At 43.0% G+C, this 18,601-nt stretch overlaps 1 protein-coding gene across 1 annotated transcript in view; it reads right to left on the bottom strand.

Moving 5' to 3' along the window:
* Positions 1-682: 682 nt before the first annotated feature.
* The window catches only part of LOC309552715 (zinc finger CCCH-type antiviral protein 1-like), a 33,919-nt gene continuing 16,000 nt past the window's right edge, over positions 683-18,601 (bottom strand). Inside the window, exons 5-13 of the mRNA XM_082253640.1 lie at positions 18,084-18,146; positions 17,841-17,964; positions 16,720-16,882; positions 16,149-16,269; positions 15,444-15,540; positions 14,796-14,907; positions 12,166-12,296; positions 3,833-3,987; positions 683-1,278 (exon numbers count right to left, since the gene is read on the bottom strand). Coding sequence (XP_082109766.1) covers positions 992-1,278; positions 3,833-3,987; positions 12,166-12,296; positions 14,796-14,907; positions 15,444-15,540; positions 16,149-16,269; positions 16,720-16,882; positions 17,841-17,964; positions 18,084-18,146 — 1,253 coding nt within the window. The 3' untranslated portion in view covers positions 683-991. The remainder of the gene's footprint in view (positions 1,279-3,832; positions 3,988-12,165; positions 12,297-14,795; positions 14,908-15,443; positions 15,541-16,148; positions 16,270-16,719; positions 16,883-17,840; positions 17,965-18,083; positions 18,147-18,601) is intronic.

Raw genomic sequence — 18,601 nt, 5'->3', positions numbered from 1 at the left:
AATAATGGCAGCAAGACTGTCATCGTAATGTGGGTGCTGTCGGCCAGAAGAAAACGCTGCAACTTAGGCCGAAGCCAGTTCGTATGCATCCTCGTGAGACGTTTAACTCGTAGGCCAGCCCCCGTCCAGTGGGTCTATGTCGCAGCCAACCTAGCGCGGAACTGCAGTCTGCACGCGCTCGCTGGCCGGACTGGGGGGACCCTAAGGATCTATATTATCCAGTTTGTCGCCCAGTCCGGCACCTGATTGTAGTTCTCACAGGAACAAAATAATAAAAGAGGAAAAAAATTCTATTCAAAATGAAAAAATTGCCAGGACCAGAGATCCCAGCAAGGAAGTAGGTCCTCACTTCTGACTAGGCAGAAAAATCCTGTCTATAGCTGAGTGGGTGTATACCCCCTGGGACTGCCCATAGGCATAGTCAAGCTTTTTCCTGCCTAGTGTCCTACTTCTGTAGGGGGCAGTATAACCCAATGGTTAAGAAGAATCAGGAGCTGTGTCCGTCAATGAACGAAAGAGAAATAAAACCCTTTCAAGTGAATGTGCATTCCCATAAATTAAATATGTTCACAGTATAGAAGCAAATCCTACACATTGTATGGAAAGAAATAGCTCACAGATTAGTAACCAAAAGAATGGAGTAACTTTGTTACCTAGCAATGGTAAAAAAAACTCTTTAAAAGCTTAAGGAGGCGGTGCTCTAAACAGTCACATTCTGTCAGGCTCATGTATTGGTCCAGCAATGGAAGTCATAAAGAAAAGCTTGGGGCTCATTTAGCTGAATAATAACATGAAAACCTGAACACCTTAGCAACACTTACAAAATCTGAAGTTCAAGATGTAGTTGACAAAGACTTTAAGCAAAACAGAAAATCCTGTTAACTCAGAGATGGCTAAAACAAAATAGTGGCCATAGAGATACAGTACAGATTCTAATTGGACTTTTTTTTTTCTTTGAAATTAGATCGTCAGTTGAAGTTACAGCTCCCTCTCAGCTAATGACACAGGAAGACTTCTTCTCCTCCTCATACTCCAAGATGTACTCTGGGTAAATTTGGAGTTTCTCGAACACCACGAAGATGGACGGAGCCTGGATGTTGTCCACGCAGGAGTCATAACTCTCAGTTTTGTTGTATTTCTGAGGTGGAAGTCTCATCTTGGAATCTCCTACGACAAAGTCACCAACCAGCACACGAGCCACAAACATGGTTCGTGTTCCTCCAGGGGTGGGCACAGAGTAGTTGTGGGAGTAGGATGCGTCTCTTGCGAAATAACTGCCTGTTAGGAAAAAGTTATATATGTTACGTTAAAAAAATTTGAGAGGGTCCTACTGCATTATGAGAACAAAGCTTATTAAAGCCTAGAGCAAATTTTTTTTTTTTTTTTTTTAGATGGAGAGGGAAAAGATGAGAACCACAGTTTATAATTAAAAACCCAGCCTTAAGCTTACAGAGAAACTCCACTTTCGTGGGGAAAAAAAAATAGTGTAGCAAGGTTTCCAGGCCTGTGGCCTGATGTGGGTCTGCCATTAGTACCGGTACTCTCTCCGGCCCATGTGAGCTGTGACCCTGGGTGTGATAACTGAAGCAGCGACAACTCCGGCATCTTTGTTTGTGGTTTTTATTTGATTTAAAGGGGATGTGAGAAGGGAAAGAGTGGGATACTCCTTGAGGCTTGAACTAATTACATGTGGGACTTTACTCCTGAAAAATGCCCGTTGGCGCTTCCTTGGCACCAGCCAGCGCCAGCCAATGCTCACTAACGCTGTGAATATCCTGTAGAACACAGAAGTGCTGAATACTCGACTATTAGTCCAGAAGATCCAGGACTGAGAACTGTAGAACTCCTGACACAGTTGTGCTGTAGAAGTCACTGAATACTGTCCCCTGCTTTGACCAGGTTGAGGTAGTATGAAGTAGAACTCTGTATAGCTGTACTTGCAACTGATACACTCTACACAGTTTAGGGCCCAACTGCAAGTGCCCCCTTTAACTGAAACTCTTCAGGGTCCACTGACTATGTACCCCCTCTGTAGCTTCAGGTCCTCAACCTAGGTACCCCCGTTACAACTAGCTGGTACTGGATCCCAGAACTTCTTCCGGAGCGGTCCGCTCTAACTTCAGGCAGACCCCCAGGAGAAATCCTCAGTACTCACGACCTGTGTAGGCTTTCCTGGGACTGGACCCCTCTCTCTCTGCAGGCTCTCCAGCAAGCTCTGGAAACTCAGGCGACACCCCAAGACATCCACCTTCCTCAGACAGAAGGAGAGACAGCCGCACTCTCCTTCCTGGGACTCTGTTCCCGCCAAAGACATTGTGTCATGTGCCACCCCCAAACTTATACCCACTCCCAGAATCCTTTGCAGCACAATCTGCCTCCTGGGGTAGTCACGGGGGGTGTCCCCCGATTGGGTTTCCTCCACCGCCCTGTAAGAAGCCTCTCACAGGAGCCAGTGGGGAGAGTCCCCTTTCAGCAGGCACACCTGGAAACCATGACACCCTAACTATTAAATCACAGCCCTGCTGTTAGGCAGACAAGGCCCACTATATCTTTACCTAGCACCTACCTGTAGGGTGCTACAATAGCAAATAAAGAATAAACAATATAGCATATATAATTGCGACACAAATCATATTGTGATTGAATGTTATTAAAAATTACCTTTCCTTTTCAATCTGCAGCTGTTGTAATTTTCTGAAAATGCAATGCAATATGGCTACCTGAAGCTGTTCTGTACACAGAATGTGTACTGATCACACCCCAGAAACATAATTTCCTGCTTGTGTGATTGGTTCACCATATTTCCCAGAAGTCTGCCTAAGATACAAGTCAGATTTCTGGCATCCCCTGCAACAAATATGTAATTTTTGGTGAGATACTCCCAATAGGAACACATCTAAAGGGATGCAGGCCCAGCAGCTTTCCTCATTAGAGCCCTCATTAGAGCTGCCACAGCTGATAGATAATTATGAAGCCACTCCCATTTGACCCACTCAGCACAGGAACAAACAATGATTTCTTCAGAATAACAAAAGGTAGGAATCTGCAACAAAGTTTGTTAAAATCCTTGTAATGTACATAGATCACCCAGAGGGGAATGTTTTTTTCTCAACAAAAGTGGAATTACGCTTTAAGTCAGTGACTTTGCTAGACTGAGATGATGTCATGTCACTGATGCATACATACTTATACAATGCATTTTATTAAAGTGGACCTGTCAGTAGCATTGTGAAAAGTCTGCAAGAATAAATTCCTGACATGTCCAAATACACAGCAACAGTGTCATTTTTTTCCTCCATTTATCATTAAAAAACCTTCTTGACCTCAGTCAGTGACTTTGAGATGATATCATCAGTCTGCCACAGGCAGGAATACACATTTACTCAGTCTCCTCTCTCCCAGGGATCAGACTGCAATAGCATAACCTTATTTGAAGTCACAAGGTGAGAGGCTGCAGCAGGGGCGGATCTGTGTCAGATTTTTGTGAACACAGTCAAGAAATACACATGATCCCGGATTAACGTGAGTCATTTCTGAGCCAGCATCCCAGTTCAGGAATGACACTGGGGGATGCCCGATGCCTTCCTTTTGGAAGGCATTGTCAAGGGGAGTACTGTAATCTTTATGAGAAGTAATAAATGCCCAACCCATAACTTATCATGAATTCACTTAATATAAAAAAATCGGTGAGGACAAGTTCACTTTAAGTCTCAGTCTATTGGTTTCATTACAGGTTTCATTACAGGGACCCAGTAAATGGTCTTTTTTTTTTTTTTTTTTTACAGAACAGGTTCTTGCTTTTCTGAAAGGGTGTTTTTTTTTTACGACTGACCTTGTCCATACACAGTGCCATTAGTGCCACAGATACGCCAGTCAAAGTTGTCCCTGCAAATGGCTTCATTATTGGCCACGTCTGTTCCATGGAACAACTGCCGTTCATCCACACTGATATCCAAATTCTTCTTCTTCTTCATCTGATCCTTCTGCCTAAGACAAAACAAGCAACAGGTCAACATGTCTCTCTGTGGTGCCATTGCTATTTTAGTTATTTTTCTATATACAGTATATATATTTATTATATGCATGTGTGTGTATAGAGCTACCGTCTGATAAGAAAGGGTTAAAAAGGGTTAATTTGTTCTTCTTTAATGTGTACTTTGTTCAATAAAGCTTTTTGAAAAAAAAAAAAAGGTTCATTTTGAGTTTCAGAGAGTAGCTAAGCTTCCTCAATTTTATATGCTGATTAACCGCTTCCATACAGAGCAGTTAGACACCCTTCCTGCCCAGACCAATTTTCAGCTTTCAGCACTCTCACACTTTGAATGACAATTGCTCAGTCATGCTACACTGTAACCAAACAAAATTTTTATAATTTTTTTCACACAAATAGAGCTTTCTTTTGGTGGTATTTGATCACAACTGGGGTTTTTTTTTTCGTGATATATGCAAAAAAAGAGCAAAAATTTTGAAAAAAAAACAACACTTTTTTTTAGTTTCAATTATGAAATTTTGCAAAAAATAAATTTTTCTTCATACATTTGGGCCAAAATGTATACTGCTATATGTCTCTGGTAAAATTAACCCAAATTAGTGTATATTATTTAGTCTGTGTGAAAGTTATTGAGTCTAGAAGCTATGGTACCAATTACTGAAAATTGATCACACCAGATGTACTGACTGCCTATCTCCTTTCTTGAGGCCCTGAAATGTCAGGACAGTACAAATACCGACCAAAATGACCCCTTTTTGTAAATTAGACAGTCCAAGGTATTTAGTAAGAGGCATGGTGAGCTTTTTGAAGTTGTAATTTTTTCCCAAAATTCTTGGGAAAATGAAGAAAAAATTTTTTTTTTCTTTTTTTTCCCACAAAGTTGTCAATTTATAAGCTATTTCTAACACATAGCATGTACACAGCAAAAATTACACCCAAAAATACATTCTGCTACTCCTTCCGAGTATGGTGATACCACATGTGTGAGACTTTTACACAGCCTGGCCACAAAAAGACTCCACGTCCAAGAAGCACATTCAGGCGTTCTAGGAGCATAAATACACATAAAACTTTCTTACTACCTATCACACTTTTCAAGGCCCTAGAGCACCAATACAATGGAAAAGTCCACAAAATGACCCCATTTTGGAAAGCAAACACTCCAACGTATATTCTATGAGGCATTATGGGTCGTTTGAACATATCATTTTTTTCCACAGGTTTTTGGAAAATGTGGGAAAAAAATGAAAACTTATTTTTTTTTACACAAAGTTGTCAATTTATAGGATATTCCTAACACATAGCATGTACACAGCAAAAATGACACCCCAAAATACATTCTGCCACTCCTCCTGAGTATGGCAATACCACATGTGTGAGACTTTTTCACAGCCTAGCCATATACAGGGGCCTAACATCCAAGGAGCATCATCATGCATCCTAGCCACTTGCCTAGGCCTATTTTTGACATTTGGTGTTTAGCTAAAATCAGTTGTTTTGCTAGAAAACTGCTTAGAACCCCCAAACATTATATATTTTTTTTTAGCAGAGACCCTAGAGAATAAAATGGAGATTATTGCAATATTTTTTATCACACCGTATTTGCGTAGCGGTCTTCCAAACGCAATTTTTTGGGAAAAAATTCACTTTTTTTAATTAAAAAATAAGAAACCAGTAAAGTTAGCCCAATTTTTTTCCATAATGTGAAAGATAATGTTACGCCGAGTAAATAGATACCCAACATGTCATGTTTCAAAATTGCGCACGCTCACGGAATGGTGACAAACTTTGGTACTTAAAAATCCCCATAGGCGACAATTTAAAAATTTCTACAGGTTGCCATCTTTGAGTTACAGAGGAGGTCTAGGGCTCAAATTATTCCCCTTGCTCTAACGATCGCGGCGATACCTCACATGTGTGGTTTGAACACCGTTTACATATGTGGGCGGGGTTTCTGTATGCATTCGCTTCTGCGCGCGAGCTAACGGGGACAGGGCGCTTTAATTTTTTTTTTTTTTTACTATTTATTTTATTTATTATTTTTTATTTTTACACCGTTTAAAAAAAAAAAAAAATTGATCATTTTTATTTCTATTAAAAGAAATGTAAATATTCCTCGTAATAGAAATAGGCACGACAGGACCTCTTTTTTGTGAGATCTGGGGTCAAAAAGTCCTCAGATCTCACAAGTACACTAAAAGATAGAAAAAAAAATAAATAAATAAATAATTATAATATAAAATGAAAAAAAAAAAAAAAAAAAAGGACCTTTAAACCGGTTGCTAGGCAACAACATTTTCCGTAGCTCCGGTCCTCCAAGACCATAGAGTCAAGTGAGGGCAAGCTTGCCCTCACTCGACATCCTGTCTGTGAGGATTCGGGACCGGATCGTTTTCCCCGCTGCCGGCGGGTCCGTTAAGCGGGGAAAAGGACCGGAACGCGTCGGGAGGGGGGGGGGCGCCTCTTCCGCCATCCCGGAAGGGTGATCCCACGGCGAATCCGCCGCTGGGACCACCCTTATCGGAAAGCCAACCGTCCACCGTTTAAAAAAATACCAGGGTTATGGCAGCTATCTGCTGCCATAACACCGGTATTTAGGTTTAAACGGAGGACGTATATAAACCTTTTTGGACTTGGACATGGTGGCTGTATGAAGGGTGACAGGTACTCGGGTACTTTGTTGGGCAGGTGACAGGTACTCTGGTACTGATGAGCAGGTGGCAGGTACTCGGGTACTCCGATAGGCAGGTGACAGGTACTCGGGTACTCTGATGGGCAGGTGACAGGCAGGTGATAGGTACTGATGAGTAGTACTCACTGACTGATAGGTGATAGGTGATACTGTACTGATGGGTACTGATGATCAGTACTGATACGTGATAGGTACTGATGAGTACTGATGAGTAGTGATGGGTACTGATGAGCAGGCGGCAAGTACTTGGGTACTTCAGGCGTCAGGTACTCTGATGAGCAGGTGTAAGGTACTCGGGTACTCTGATGGGTAGGTGACAGGTACTCAGGTACTCTGATGATGGGTACTCCGTTGACAGGTACTCAAAGTACCCGAGTACCTGTCATCAGAGTACCCGTCATCAGAGTACCCGAGTACCCGTCATCAGAGTACCCGAGTACCTGTCATCAGAGTACCCGAGTACCTGTCAGAGTACCCGAGTACCCGTCATCAGAGTACCCGAGTACCCGTCATCAGAGTACCCGAGTACCTGTCATCAGAGTACCCGAGTACCTGTCATCAGAGTACCCGAGTACCCGTCATCAGAGTACCCGAGTACCTGTCATCAGAGTACCCGAGTACCCGTCAGAGTACCCGAGTACCTGTCATCAGAGTACCCGAGTACCTGTCATCAGAGTATCCGTCATCAGAGTACCTGAGTACCTGTCATCAGAGTACCCGAATACCTGTCACCAGCCCATCAGAGTACCCAAGTACCTGTCATCTGAGTACCTGATGGGCTGGTGACAGGTACTCGGGTACTTTGATGGGCTAGTGACAGGTGCTCTTTATTGGGGGGGGGGCAATTAGTGTGTTTAGGGTGCACTGTAGTTGGTAACTAGCTGTTACCACAATCTCCTCCTCACACAGGATCAGTGTGTGAGGAGGAGAACACGGTGACAGCTAGTTACCGTGTTCTCTGTTGACATTTGTGACCGGCTGTGATTGGACACAGCCGGTCACGTGGTAAAGAGCCAATTTCATTGGCTCTTTACCTGGATCGGGGATCGACTCTGTCCGAGGGACGAGCCTCGTCCCCGATCGCTGCTCTGCGCGCCCCCGGGGGCGCGCATTGCAGAGAGAACGAGCGGCTCGTGCTGGAGCCGCTCATGTGATCGGCTGTGATTGACACAGCCGATCACGTGGTAAACAGCCAATTTCTATTGGCTGTTTACCTTGATCAGGGATGGGCTATGTCCGAGGGACGAGCCTCATCCCTGATCGCGCCGCTGCGCGCCGCCGGGGGCGCGCAGTAGCAGCTAGAACTTTGCCGACGTCATTTTACATGACTCGGTATGGAAGTGGTTAAGGCCCCTTTCACATGGGCTTTCCGATCAGGTCCACCTGAAAAACTGACAGTTTTTAAGACGGACCTGAACGGATGCTCCATGCATCCCTATGGGGCAGCGGATGTCAGCGGTGACATCTCTGCTGACACCCGCTGCTGTCCGATCCTGTCCGTGAAATCCAGACGGATGGAAACCCTATTTTCCATCCGTCTGGAGGATCGGATCGAATGAAAATGGATAGGCAGTCCATTTTCATCCGATCTCCCATAGAGGAGAGTGGGGATCTGACAGCTCCGTCTCTGCACAGTAAGCGGAGACGGAGCTGTCATCCGCCTGCTCAGTGGGGATCGGCGGATCAATTCCCGCTGAGCAAAACGGAGTCCCCCGGGCGGAAAGCCTGTGTGAAAGGACGCTAACTTGCTTAACTGATTGAAAGGCAGGAGCTGACATCTGATTCGACCCACAGCCATTACCGAATTGATGGCTGTGAGCCGGTGCATTTTAGCTACAAGCTTGTAACACCTGGCACTAGCATACTAGTGCTGTATAATGTGAGTGAACCCTTTTTTACACTGTTATTACAATAAACACGCTTTTTACAGAGAGCACTAGATTTTGTATTTTTTTTTTCATATGGCCGATTACTATGCAAATATATGAATGAGGAGAAGTGGGATCCTGATATACTCAGGGACATCCATCCATCTATACAGAGCACCGTTATCCCTAAGGGAACAGCGTACTTTGACTCCCTGGTAAAACAGGAGTCAAAGGTGGAGGTGAGCTGCTAACAATTACTGGTGCTGGTGGATTGTTTGAGCACCTGTTTGGCATATTGATCACTATACACAAAAGTGACAGGATTATTAGTTACTTTTGGATTGATTATCACTGGAGGATTTTTTCCTTTTGGACTCCTTTTTTCTTTTCACATTCACTTGTGGAGAGATACATTGTATATATGAATGTGTTTTGGTGATTTCACATTCATTTTTTGTGATTTAGCGACAACTTGTCATAGATGATTCAAGTTATATAATTCTTTTCACATATGTAGCAGTATGTTGTGCACATGCAGTGGCGGCTGGTGCATTGGGGGCGCAGAAGCGCCGCCACCCCTATCCACGAATCCGGCCCCCTAATCTACATGCGGGGCGATGGACGCATGGATTCCAATGAGGTTTTTTTTTTTAAGCGCATGATTAGAGCCAGAGGCTCTAATAGGCTTCAAAAAGGGTGGGCTGCGCCCTGAGCCCACCTAGTTGTGTGACAATAGCGAATTAATATTCGCTATTGCCACACTGATTCTCCTCCTGGCCAATCAGGAAGCGGGTCCTGAGACCCGTTTCCCGATTGGCCAAAAGGAAAAGCCATGCAATTGGCCAAGGAGCGGAGGAGGAGGGAGGTGACTGAGGGGGAAGCCACTGCTGCCTGCCCAGGGTGAGTGAGCCGGGGCCGGGGGGGGGGGGGGAGACAATGCGGGCTGGAGCTGGTGGGAGACCTGCGACCTGGTGGAGGAGACAGTGCGGGCTGGAGCTGGTGTGGTCGGGGGGGTGTATGGTGTGGTCTGCCGCCCCCCCGCCCCCCCCGGCCCATGGAGCACCAGCCGCCACTGTGCACATGGATTACCATCTCGAGATAAAAGATTGCGCTGTATTAGTATTATATTTCTATTGCTAAAAGTGAGGTGAAAACACTTATAGAATACTGGCAGCAATAAATTTAAATTTTTCTACCTATATATATTCACAATATACAGTATTTGGTTTACAGTATATACATTTGCTAGGATATTGATTTGAGCTGATTAAGACTTACCATATTATACATATATATGGATAGATTCACTGGTTTCCTCCATGGTTTTTAAACTGTTTAACCACTTGCCGACTGCCCGCCTGCCGCGCTGGCTCTGCTGCGCGAACCGATGTATCTGTACGTCAGTTCGTGGGAGAGCTCCTGGGGGCATGCGCCCGCGCCGCCGGAGGCGCACTCGTGCCTCCATTAGGCAGCAGGGAAACCGATCCATGGGGTCGGCGGCCATGATTGCCGTAGGGCATCCACGATTGCTCCCCGTGGAAAAGAACGACAGTCTGCTGTTGTAAACACAGCAGACCAATGTTCTCTCTGGAATGAACACAGAGCGCCCGTGATCCTCCTATTTAAGATCATAGGTCTCTGTGTTGATTCCACAAGCCCATCCCCCTCATAGTTAGAAAACACCCCCTAGGCTCACACTTAACCCTTTGATCGCCCCTGGGTTAACCCCTTCCGTGACTGTTTAATTATTACAGTAACAGTGCATATTTTTAGCACTGATTACTGTAGTAATGTCACTGGTCCCCCCAAAAGTGTCAAAAATGTCAGTTAGTGGTCCAATCTGTCCGCCGCAATGTCCCAGATCGCCGCCATTCCTAGTAAAAAATAAATAAATAAAAATGACATAAATCTTTCCCCTAGTTTGTAGACGCGATACCTTTTGCGCAAACCAATCAAAATATGCTTATTGGGATTTTTTTTTACCTTAAATATGTAGCAGAATACAAATTGGCCTAAAATGATGAAAAAAATTGATTTTTACATTTTATTTTGGGGGGGGGGGGGGGGATATTATATAGCAGAATGTGAAAAATATTGTATTTTTTTTTCTTTTTCAGAAATGTTGTTTTATTTGTTTTGTTTATAATGCAAAAAGAAAAAAATCGCACAGGTGATCAAATACCACCGAAAGAAAACTCTATTTGTGAGAAAAAAAGGACATCAATTTTATTTGGGTGCGGTGTCGCACGACTGCACAATTGTCTGTTAAAGTAACGCAGTGCCGAATTGCAAAAAAATGGCCTGGTCATTAAGGGGGTAAAACCTTCCGGTCCAGAAGTGGTTAACTTTCTAGAAATCATTATCCACTAAAAATACCCTTTTGACACTATATTTTTTTTAAATGCCTATACTTCGTTGAAGATTGCTGAACAACCCAAGACATATATTTATATAACCAAAGTAAAACATAGTCACATGGAGTGAGAAGTAGCTGACATATGACAACCAATAATAATACCAATAATATGCCCAAGGCAGGGGCGTAACTACAGGGGTTGCAATTGCAAACGGGCCCCATGCTCCAGGGGGTCTGTGTGGCTCCCCTGTACACCTTGATAGGAGGGGCGGCGGGGGCAGCATGTAGAGAAATCACTGTCCTCCTTTTTCCTTCTGTAGCTGCAGGAGGAAAATGGAGGAGATTGGTTCATCTGCATGCTGCCCCCACCACTCCTCCTATCCAGTTCACTTGTGTTCTGCTGTCTCTGCGCCCCTGTGTGCTTCCCTGGTCCCCCCTCCACTGTGCTCCCTGCCGGCTGCTGCAGGGGATATGTCACAATAAATAACCAGGAAGGGGTCGGTAAATATGTAATTTACCAGCTCCTTCCTTTTAGTCTTAGTCAGAGACATTGTAAAAAAAATAAAATAAAATGATAAAGAATAATACAATTAAAATACCAAAAAATATCTATGTGAATGTGATCAGTTTAAATATATGTACATTGTGACAGCCATATTTTATCATTAAATATGTAAGACTTCCTCCTTGGTAGTGCTAAGTACAGCACAGTAATTGTTGCTGCTTCTCTCTCTCAGCAATGCTCATGGTTATTAAGCCCCGTACACACGCACCGATTGTCGGCCGAATGATCGGCCGTCTTTTGTCCGGTGCTGTCCTGTCGGTTGAAAAGTGCTAAAGACTGCACACGAATTTTGTCGGCCAACAACAGCCGACTGCAGAAGTGATGTCATGTGCTGGTTTACTTTTCGTGTGTTTTTTCTTCTCTGAGCATGCCCAGTCTTGCTCATCTGCTGTTTGTCGGCCGAATTCTGTACTGACTGAGGAACAATCGGCCGTTCTGGTGTTGGCCAACAAAAATTTTAAAGCCTGCACACCAGATTCTGTTTGGCCGAAAAGTCGCAGACGGTTGTCGGAAGCATCATACTAACAAGCCGACAATCGGCCGATCGGACGTTGGCCGAATATTTACGGCCGACAATCGCTACGTGTGTACGGGCCTTAAGGAAGACACATTTCATTAAAAAATTGCAGCTGATTGATAAATGTAAAACCTATAAATCCCTGTTTCACTATTTTGTAGCAGTAGCCAACATACCACTGATAGACCTGCCAGAGGGAGGGGTTCTGAACACGCCACAGTTTCTTCACCACATGCCCGGAGACCGTCTTGCTAAATATTTTGACAATGTTTGAGAACTCTCCAGAATTCTCTAATACAAGGACTTTCTGCAAAGCAAAAACGAGGATCTTTTAATGTAATGCAAACTTGTTTCACAGAGGTTACAAAAGAGCACCTGTAATGGGCCATATACACTATAAGATTTTCTGAAGACTTTTTCCTTTAGACTTACCAAAACCATATAATATGAGGTCAAACCTAAACACTTTCAATTTGTATGCAATCTGGCAGGCCCTTGCACTACATAGAAAAGGTAAATAGTGTGTATCCAGCTTAAAGAGGAAGTAAACCCTCCTCAGGAAGTTGTACCTATAGGTAAGCCTATATTAAGGCTTACCTATAGGTACTGTAAATATCTCCTAAACATGTACCGTTTAGGAGATATTTACCTTTAATGCAGCCAGTGACGTCACTGGCGCATGCGCTCTGAAGGAACGGCAGATCGTGCCGTTCCTTCAGAGCCCCGTGCCGTGACCGTGGGCTCCCGCGCGCGTGCGCGGGAGTGACGTCACCGCGGCTCCGGCCAATCAGATGGCCGGATGCCGCGATCCCGGAAGACGGGCGACTATACATGTCGCCCGTCATACAGGTAAGCGGACGGCACGGCGGGGGCTCGTTCTAAGGTAAGTATTTCATAATGAGCTAGTATGCGATGCATACTAGCTCATTATGGGTTTCTCTTTCAGGATGTAAAGAAGATACATTTTTTTTTTCTCGGTGTACAACCTCTTTAAGGCTTGGGTTCCCGCATCACATTTCTCTGACAGGCAGTTCACACTGCCCTATGCGAACTGCTGTGGGTGTCTATACAAAGTTAACCACTTTAGCCCCGGAGGATTTTCCTGCTTTACGTCCAGGCCACTTTTTGCAACTTGCCACTGTGCGACTTTAACCGACAATTGCGCGGTCATGCAACGCCGTACCCAAACTAAATTTACGTCCTTTTTTTCCCACAAACCGAGCTTTCTTTTGGTGGTATTTGATCACCTCTGCACTTTTCATTTTTTGCGATATTAATAAAAAAAGAGCGACAATTTTGAAAAAATAACAATATGTTTCTACTTTGACAGTTAAAAAATATCCAATATATTCAATGTTTGTCATATATTTAGGCCAAAATGTATTTAGCTACATGTCTTTGACAAAAAAATTCTCAATGAGCGTATTTTTAATCGCTTTAAGACCGTAAGATTTTACCCCATTCCTGACCAGGCCATATTTTGCGATTCGCCACTGCGTTACTTTAACGGACAATTGCGCGGTCATGGGACACTGTACCCCAATTAAATTTATGTTCTTTTTTTCCCACAAATAGAGCTTTCTTTTGGTGGTATTTGATCACCTGTGCGATTTTTACTTTTTGCGCTATAAACAAAAAAAGAGCGACAATTTTGAAAAAATAACAATATATTATTATTAAATTCCCCCCAAAAAATGTAAAAATCTAAATTTTTTAACATTTTAGGCCAATTTGTTTTCTGCTACATATGTTTGGTAAAAAAAAATCGCAATAAGCGTATTTTGATTGGTTTGCGCAAAAGTTATCGCAGCTACTAACTACGGGAAATTTATGTCATTTTTATTGTTTTTTTTTAACTAGTAATGGCGGCAATCTGGCGGCGATCTGCGATTTTTTTTGCGGGACTGCGACATTGCGGCGGACAGATGGGACCGCTAACTGACATTTTTTACACTTTTGGGGGTACCAGTGACATTACTACAGTAATCAGTGCTATCATGCACTGTTACTGTAATAATGACACTGGCAGGGAAGGGGTTAACTTTATTGGTGATCAAGGGGTTAAATGTATCCCTGGTGCTTACTGACGTGTGTGGGGGGGAGGGGATTGCGTGACACAGGCACAAATCGCAGGTTCAGCTATGCTGAATCCTGTAATCTGTCCCTGTCTGTCACAGAGGAGATCCTCACTCGATCCACGACGATCGGGGAAGAGCGGCGGTGATCACCGCCTCTCCTCCCCTGGCCCAACTCCCGCTGTGTCTGAATACAGCAGGAGCGAGGCTCCGGCGGCGCACGCGGGCCACCCACAAGGGGAGGAGTCCAGCGACGTCGGTCTACGTCGCTGGATGATAACGAGCCACTTTGCCGCAGTACGCTCAATGTGAGCGGTCGACAAGTGGTTAATGACACTCCCAGAACGGTTTGCGGACTGCAGTGCAAACTGCCAAATGGTGCAGGAATCGGGTTGCATTGGGTCAGATTCCAGTGCGGACCAAAAAAAGGGTCCAGCTCCATTTTGGTGCGAATGCAATGCAAAATCAGCCACACTATCTGTATAGCTGAATTCGCTTTGCACACACATCGCATGTGATCTGCACAGCAGTGCGGTGCGAATCACATGCGATGTGTGAACCTAGCCTCAAATGGTAGATAGTGGCAAAAAATGTTGTAAACATAAGCAAGGTTTAGCCTATCACTGTGGCATGATAATGTGGTAATATAGTATTATCTGAAAACATATATACAGGAATACAATTAGTGTGTCTTTAGTTAAATGAGTTGTAGAATTTTCTTTCTGTCATACCTGATAGCCGACCTCTGGCATGAACTTTGTGCACCAATGCGGTGGGTAATTTACCGTCTTGAGAAGGGGGTTTGATGAGTTCTGCATTAAACTGTCTGCAGTAGATTTGGTGCTATAAAATAAATGCAAAAAAAATACCGACTTACTAAAAAACAATAACTACTCCAGCATCTCAGCACTGGTAATGGGCAAAACTTGGTTTGACCAAATTTAGAAAAATACATTTCCAGACATAAATTGTAATAAAGTCAATGAAAGACCATTTTTCATGTTCATGTTTCTTTCGCCCTTCTGAGGGCTGCTAGGGGTAGCTATTAGCCCCCCCCCCCCCCCCAACAACCCCACACAGTGCATTGTCCCTTTCCTTAAGATGCTATTTTTATACCATTTTCAAACCTATTGATCAAAACACCTTAAATAACAAAAAATGCACCCAACACTAATATAAGGTTTATCGGGGGCTTCCCATGCCATTTGGGTGACAATGTCTACCAGCCCTTCAAATGGCCAAGAGTGACTATTAAAAACTTTCCAGCTTCTCCAATGACTTCAATATAATTTAGAATTCAAGTTAGAAAAAATTGAACTTTGGAAAATTTTGATCTTGACATTTGCATACAGTCAGTGTGATATTTCAGTTCTTATTACCTTCCTTTCAACATCTTCACTTTCTCAAAATCCAGGAACACTGGTCTGCGGCATACTTCCTTCTCAGTCTGATAATAAATGTTTTTCTGCCTCATATCTGGAGATAAAAAAAAAAGGAAACTTCTAAGCTTAACTACAGTAGGATGACGTGAAGGTTTGGAGTTCTGGAATGGGGAGCTTTGCAGGAATTCAGACACATAGTTGGCGAGTGTCCTATGAGAAGGAATGGGAAAACTGTGGTCTACATTTATAAGTGAGATTGGGCGATAATTTGCGCAGTCTCCATGGTTCTTACCCGGTTTGGGAATGACATGGATAAAGGCTCTATTTTCATATGGCGGCAGGGAACTAAATTTTCGCAATTCATTAAAGAAGGAGCATAGGTGGGGGGTCAAAATGTCAGTGTATTTACGATAGTAATGTCCAGAAAAACCATCTGGACCTGGCGCTTTTGATGAGTTAAGGCTTTTGATAGCTGCCATGATCTCGTCCTCCGTAAACTCACTATCCATTAGTTCTGCATGAGCGCACTCTATTTGAGGGAGAGGGAAGTCTTCAATGAAAAATTATAAAGTAAAAATTAAAAAAATTCCCTCACAATAAGCTGTGGGCAGTCGCAATTTCGGCATAGTTGAATGAAAATAATTTTTTGTACAGCACACAGGTTTGTGGCTGTACCTCTGTTCTAATGAAGTTGTTGCTCACCTTGGAAGTTGATGTTGTAATTCTGGCCTCCGGCAGTGAATTGGAGGGCCCCGGTGGGGTCAGAGAGGTAGATGGTCTCCAGGTCTGATGAGCAAATTGAGGAACTCACTTTCTTTGTGTTCTAGAACAACAGGCAATCCTGGGTTTCATTATCTTGAGCACATGACTTTATATTCAGTGTAATATAAAAGTAGCTATTTTATGAGGGGAGCTAGAACTGACGCAAGATAATTCAGCTGTGACTAATTAAACCTTGGCTTAAAAATGATACTCCAGTATTGTTGGGTGCCAAAGAGTCAGGTTACCCAGTAACCGTATATATGCTGAGCAGGGGTTCCGGTAGCCAGATCTTTCTACTGAAATTCCCACCTCTGGCCCCACACCAAACTCAAAATGTTTACCACAATTCAAAGTATTTGAAAAGTCCAGTAGGGATGATGGGTGCCTGTTATAATATGCACAGAAGATGCGGGAACTCAGCACAAAGATCTCACCAGTCCCTGAGAGATAGAATAGACTGTCAACAATAATTATATCCAATAATAAAATGTATTCTGGAGACTTCACTTACCATTTGGCCATACTTGGTCCACTTGCCTAACTCATCCTTCCAGTACCAAATCCACTCAGTGGTAAGTACATATTCAGAGGGCCTTGTGACAGATGATGGGGTGGTGAGTCTACGGAAATGTCTGGTACCCGCTTTCATAATCTGGAAATCTACCAACTGGTACCTGCATTACAAGGCGGGAAGTGGAAATATATCGTAATCGTTCATGAAATTTCAAGGACATTATTGTGTTGCCACAATTACTGCTGTATTGCATATGGACAACATTCATCTTGTAAAGAGCTATGGACAGAATAATGCAGTAGGTGATATGATAAAAGGAAAACTATAATGGTTTGGTGTCAATTTTATTTTATTTTTTTAGTTTACAACTTTTTAACCTGATTTTTATATTATTTTGTGTGTAATTTATATACATTCTTTATTTTACAAATTAAGTACAAAGTGCTCCCATGACATTTTGCAGATCACCAATGGCTTTTTTAACACAGAACACATCAGAAGCTTTTTGCTTTCAGACTGTCTCTCTTGAATTGAAACTGTGCATTGTTTTTATTAGTGGAGAGGGGGGAGGACATTCACTTTTTTGATGCATTCAGCTGTGTGTGTGAAATGAGTTTCAGCTCTCCAGTGCTATAAATACAACTCCCACAATGATGAGATTTCCATGCAACAGTTTGTGTCTCTGTCTCTCATGCAATGTTGGGATTTCCCTGCAGTAGGTTTGTCTCCACCACCACCACAATGGCAAGATTTCACTGCAGTAGTTTGTGTCTCTGCTCCTCCCACAATGGTGAGATTTCTCTACAGTTTGTGCCAGTGATTAGAATGTTGTCTCTCACATAACAGCAGTAATAATAACTGCGTTGAAGATTAATGAGTGACTCTTGTAACTACAGAAAGGGTAAAGCAATGGGAGCACCCTGGACCAATTCATGCGCTCATAAAACAATAGCAAATACCATATCATTCCATTTATATTTCCCAATAACTTAGTCATGCTATCACTATATACACTATAAAGTGGTACACTCTGTAGTTTTGGACTGTTTCAAAGTAAGCAGGCATATTCTGCCATTTGGTTCTATTTTGACCCCTGGCTTAAACAGCACCTACTGTACCTGACAATGTTTGGATCACTATATGCCTTCTCTATGTTTTCCATATTTGGCAGGTCCTCCCAATCTGTTCCATTGAACTTCTGCCAGCGGTATGGTAGGTAGTAGTGCATATCGGCGCACTTACCTGTCAGTAAAAAAAAAACACTGGCTGTTATCCCTGGCAGAATAAAAGTTCTAATTTTTTTAGTTATGTCTCTTAATAGACTAAAAAATAAATCTCATTAGGATTTGGTGCACATTTACCTCCAAGCTTGCAAAACTTCCAAATATTAGACAGACAAATTTCTGGGGTTTTGTCAGTTGATGCTAAAATTAAATGGAAAGAAAAAAAGTCACATGCAGAACTTGTGATTTTTCCATGACTTATCTCTTTTACAAATGTTTTAAGATGACTAGTAATAACTTAAAGTAGTTTTAGTTATGACAGGCTTTTTACTCATTTAGAATGACTGTATCTAAGTATACATTAGGAGCTGCGGTCTGACAGTTGTCCTGTTGACTGTCTGACCTTGTGCTGCTTCCCCAGCACCTGAACATGCATAAAATTCACATCTAACCAAAACTTAGTTCTGAACAAAACAGAGAAGTGGTAGAGACTCTGTAAGACTGTGTTGCTTTCCGTGACCCCACTGGGGAGATTTGATCATAAGTTCCTGTCCTGATATATTTTTATTCACAAATTTAAAAAAAAATTGCATAACCCTTATGGCAAAAATCATCAGCATCACAGTCCATGTTCTTCTTTCTCATGCTGCTGATTT

The sequence above is a fragment of the Pelophylax lessonae genome, assembly GCF_965119305.1.
Source record: "Pelophylax lessonae genome assembly, chromosome: 4".
Taxonomy (NCBI): Eukaryota; Metazoa; Chordata; class Amphibia; order Anura; family Ranidae; genus Pelophylax; species Pelophylax lessonae.
The sequence above is the reverse complement of the archived record's forward strand: the minus strand, read 5'-3'. Positions and strand labels throughout refer to the sequence as shown.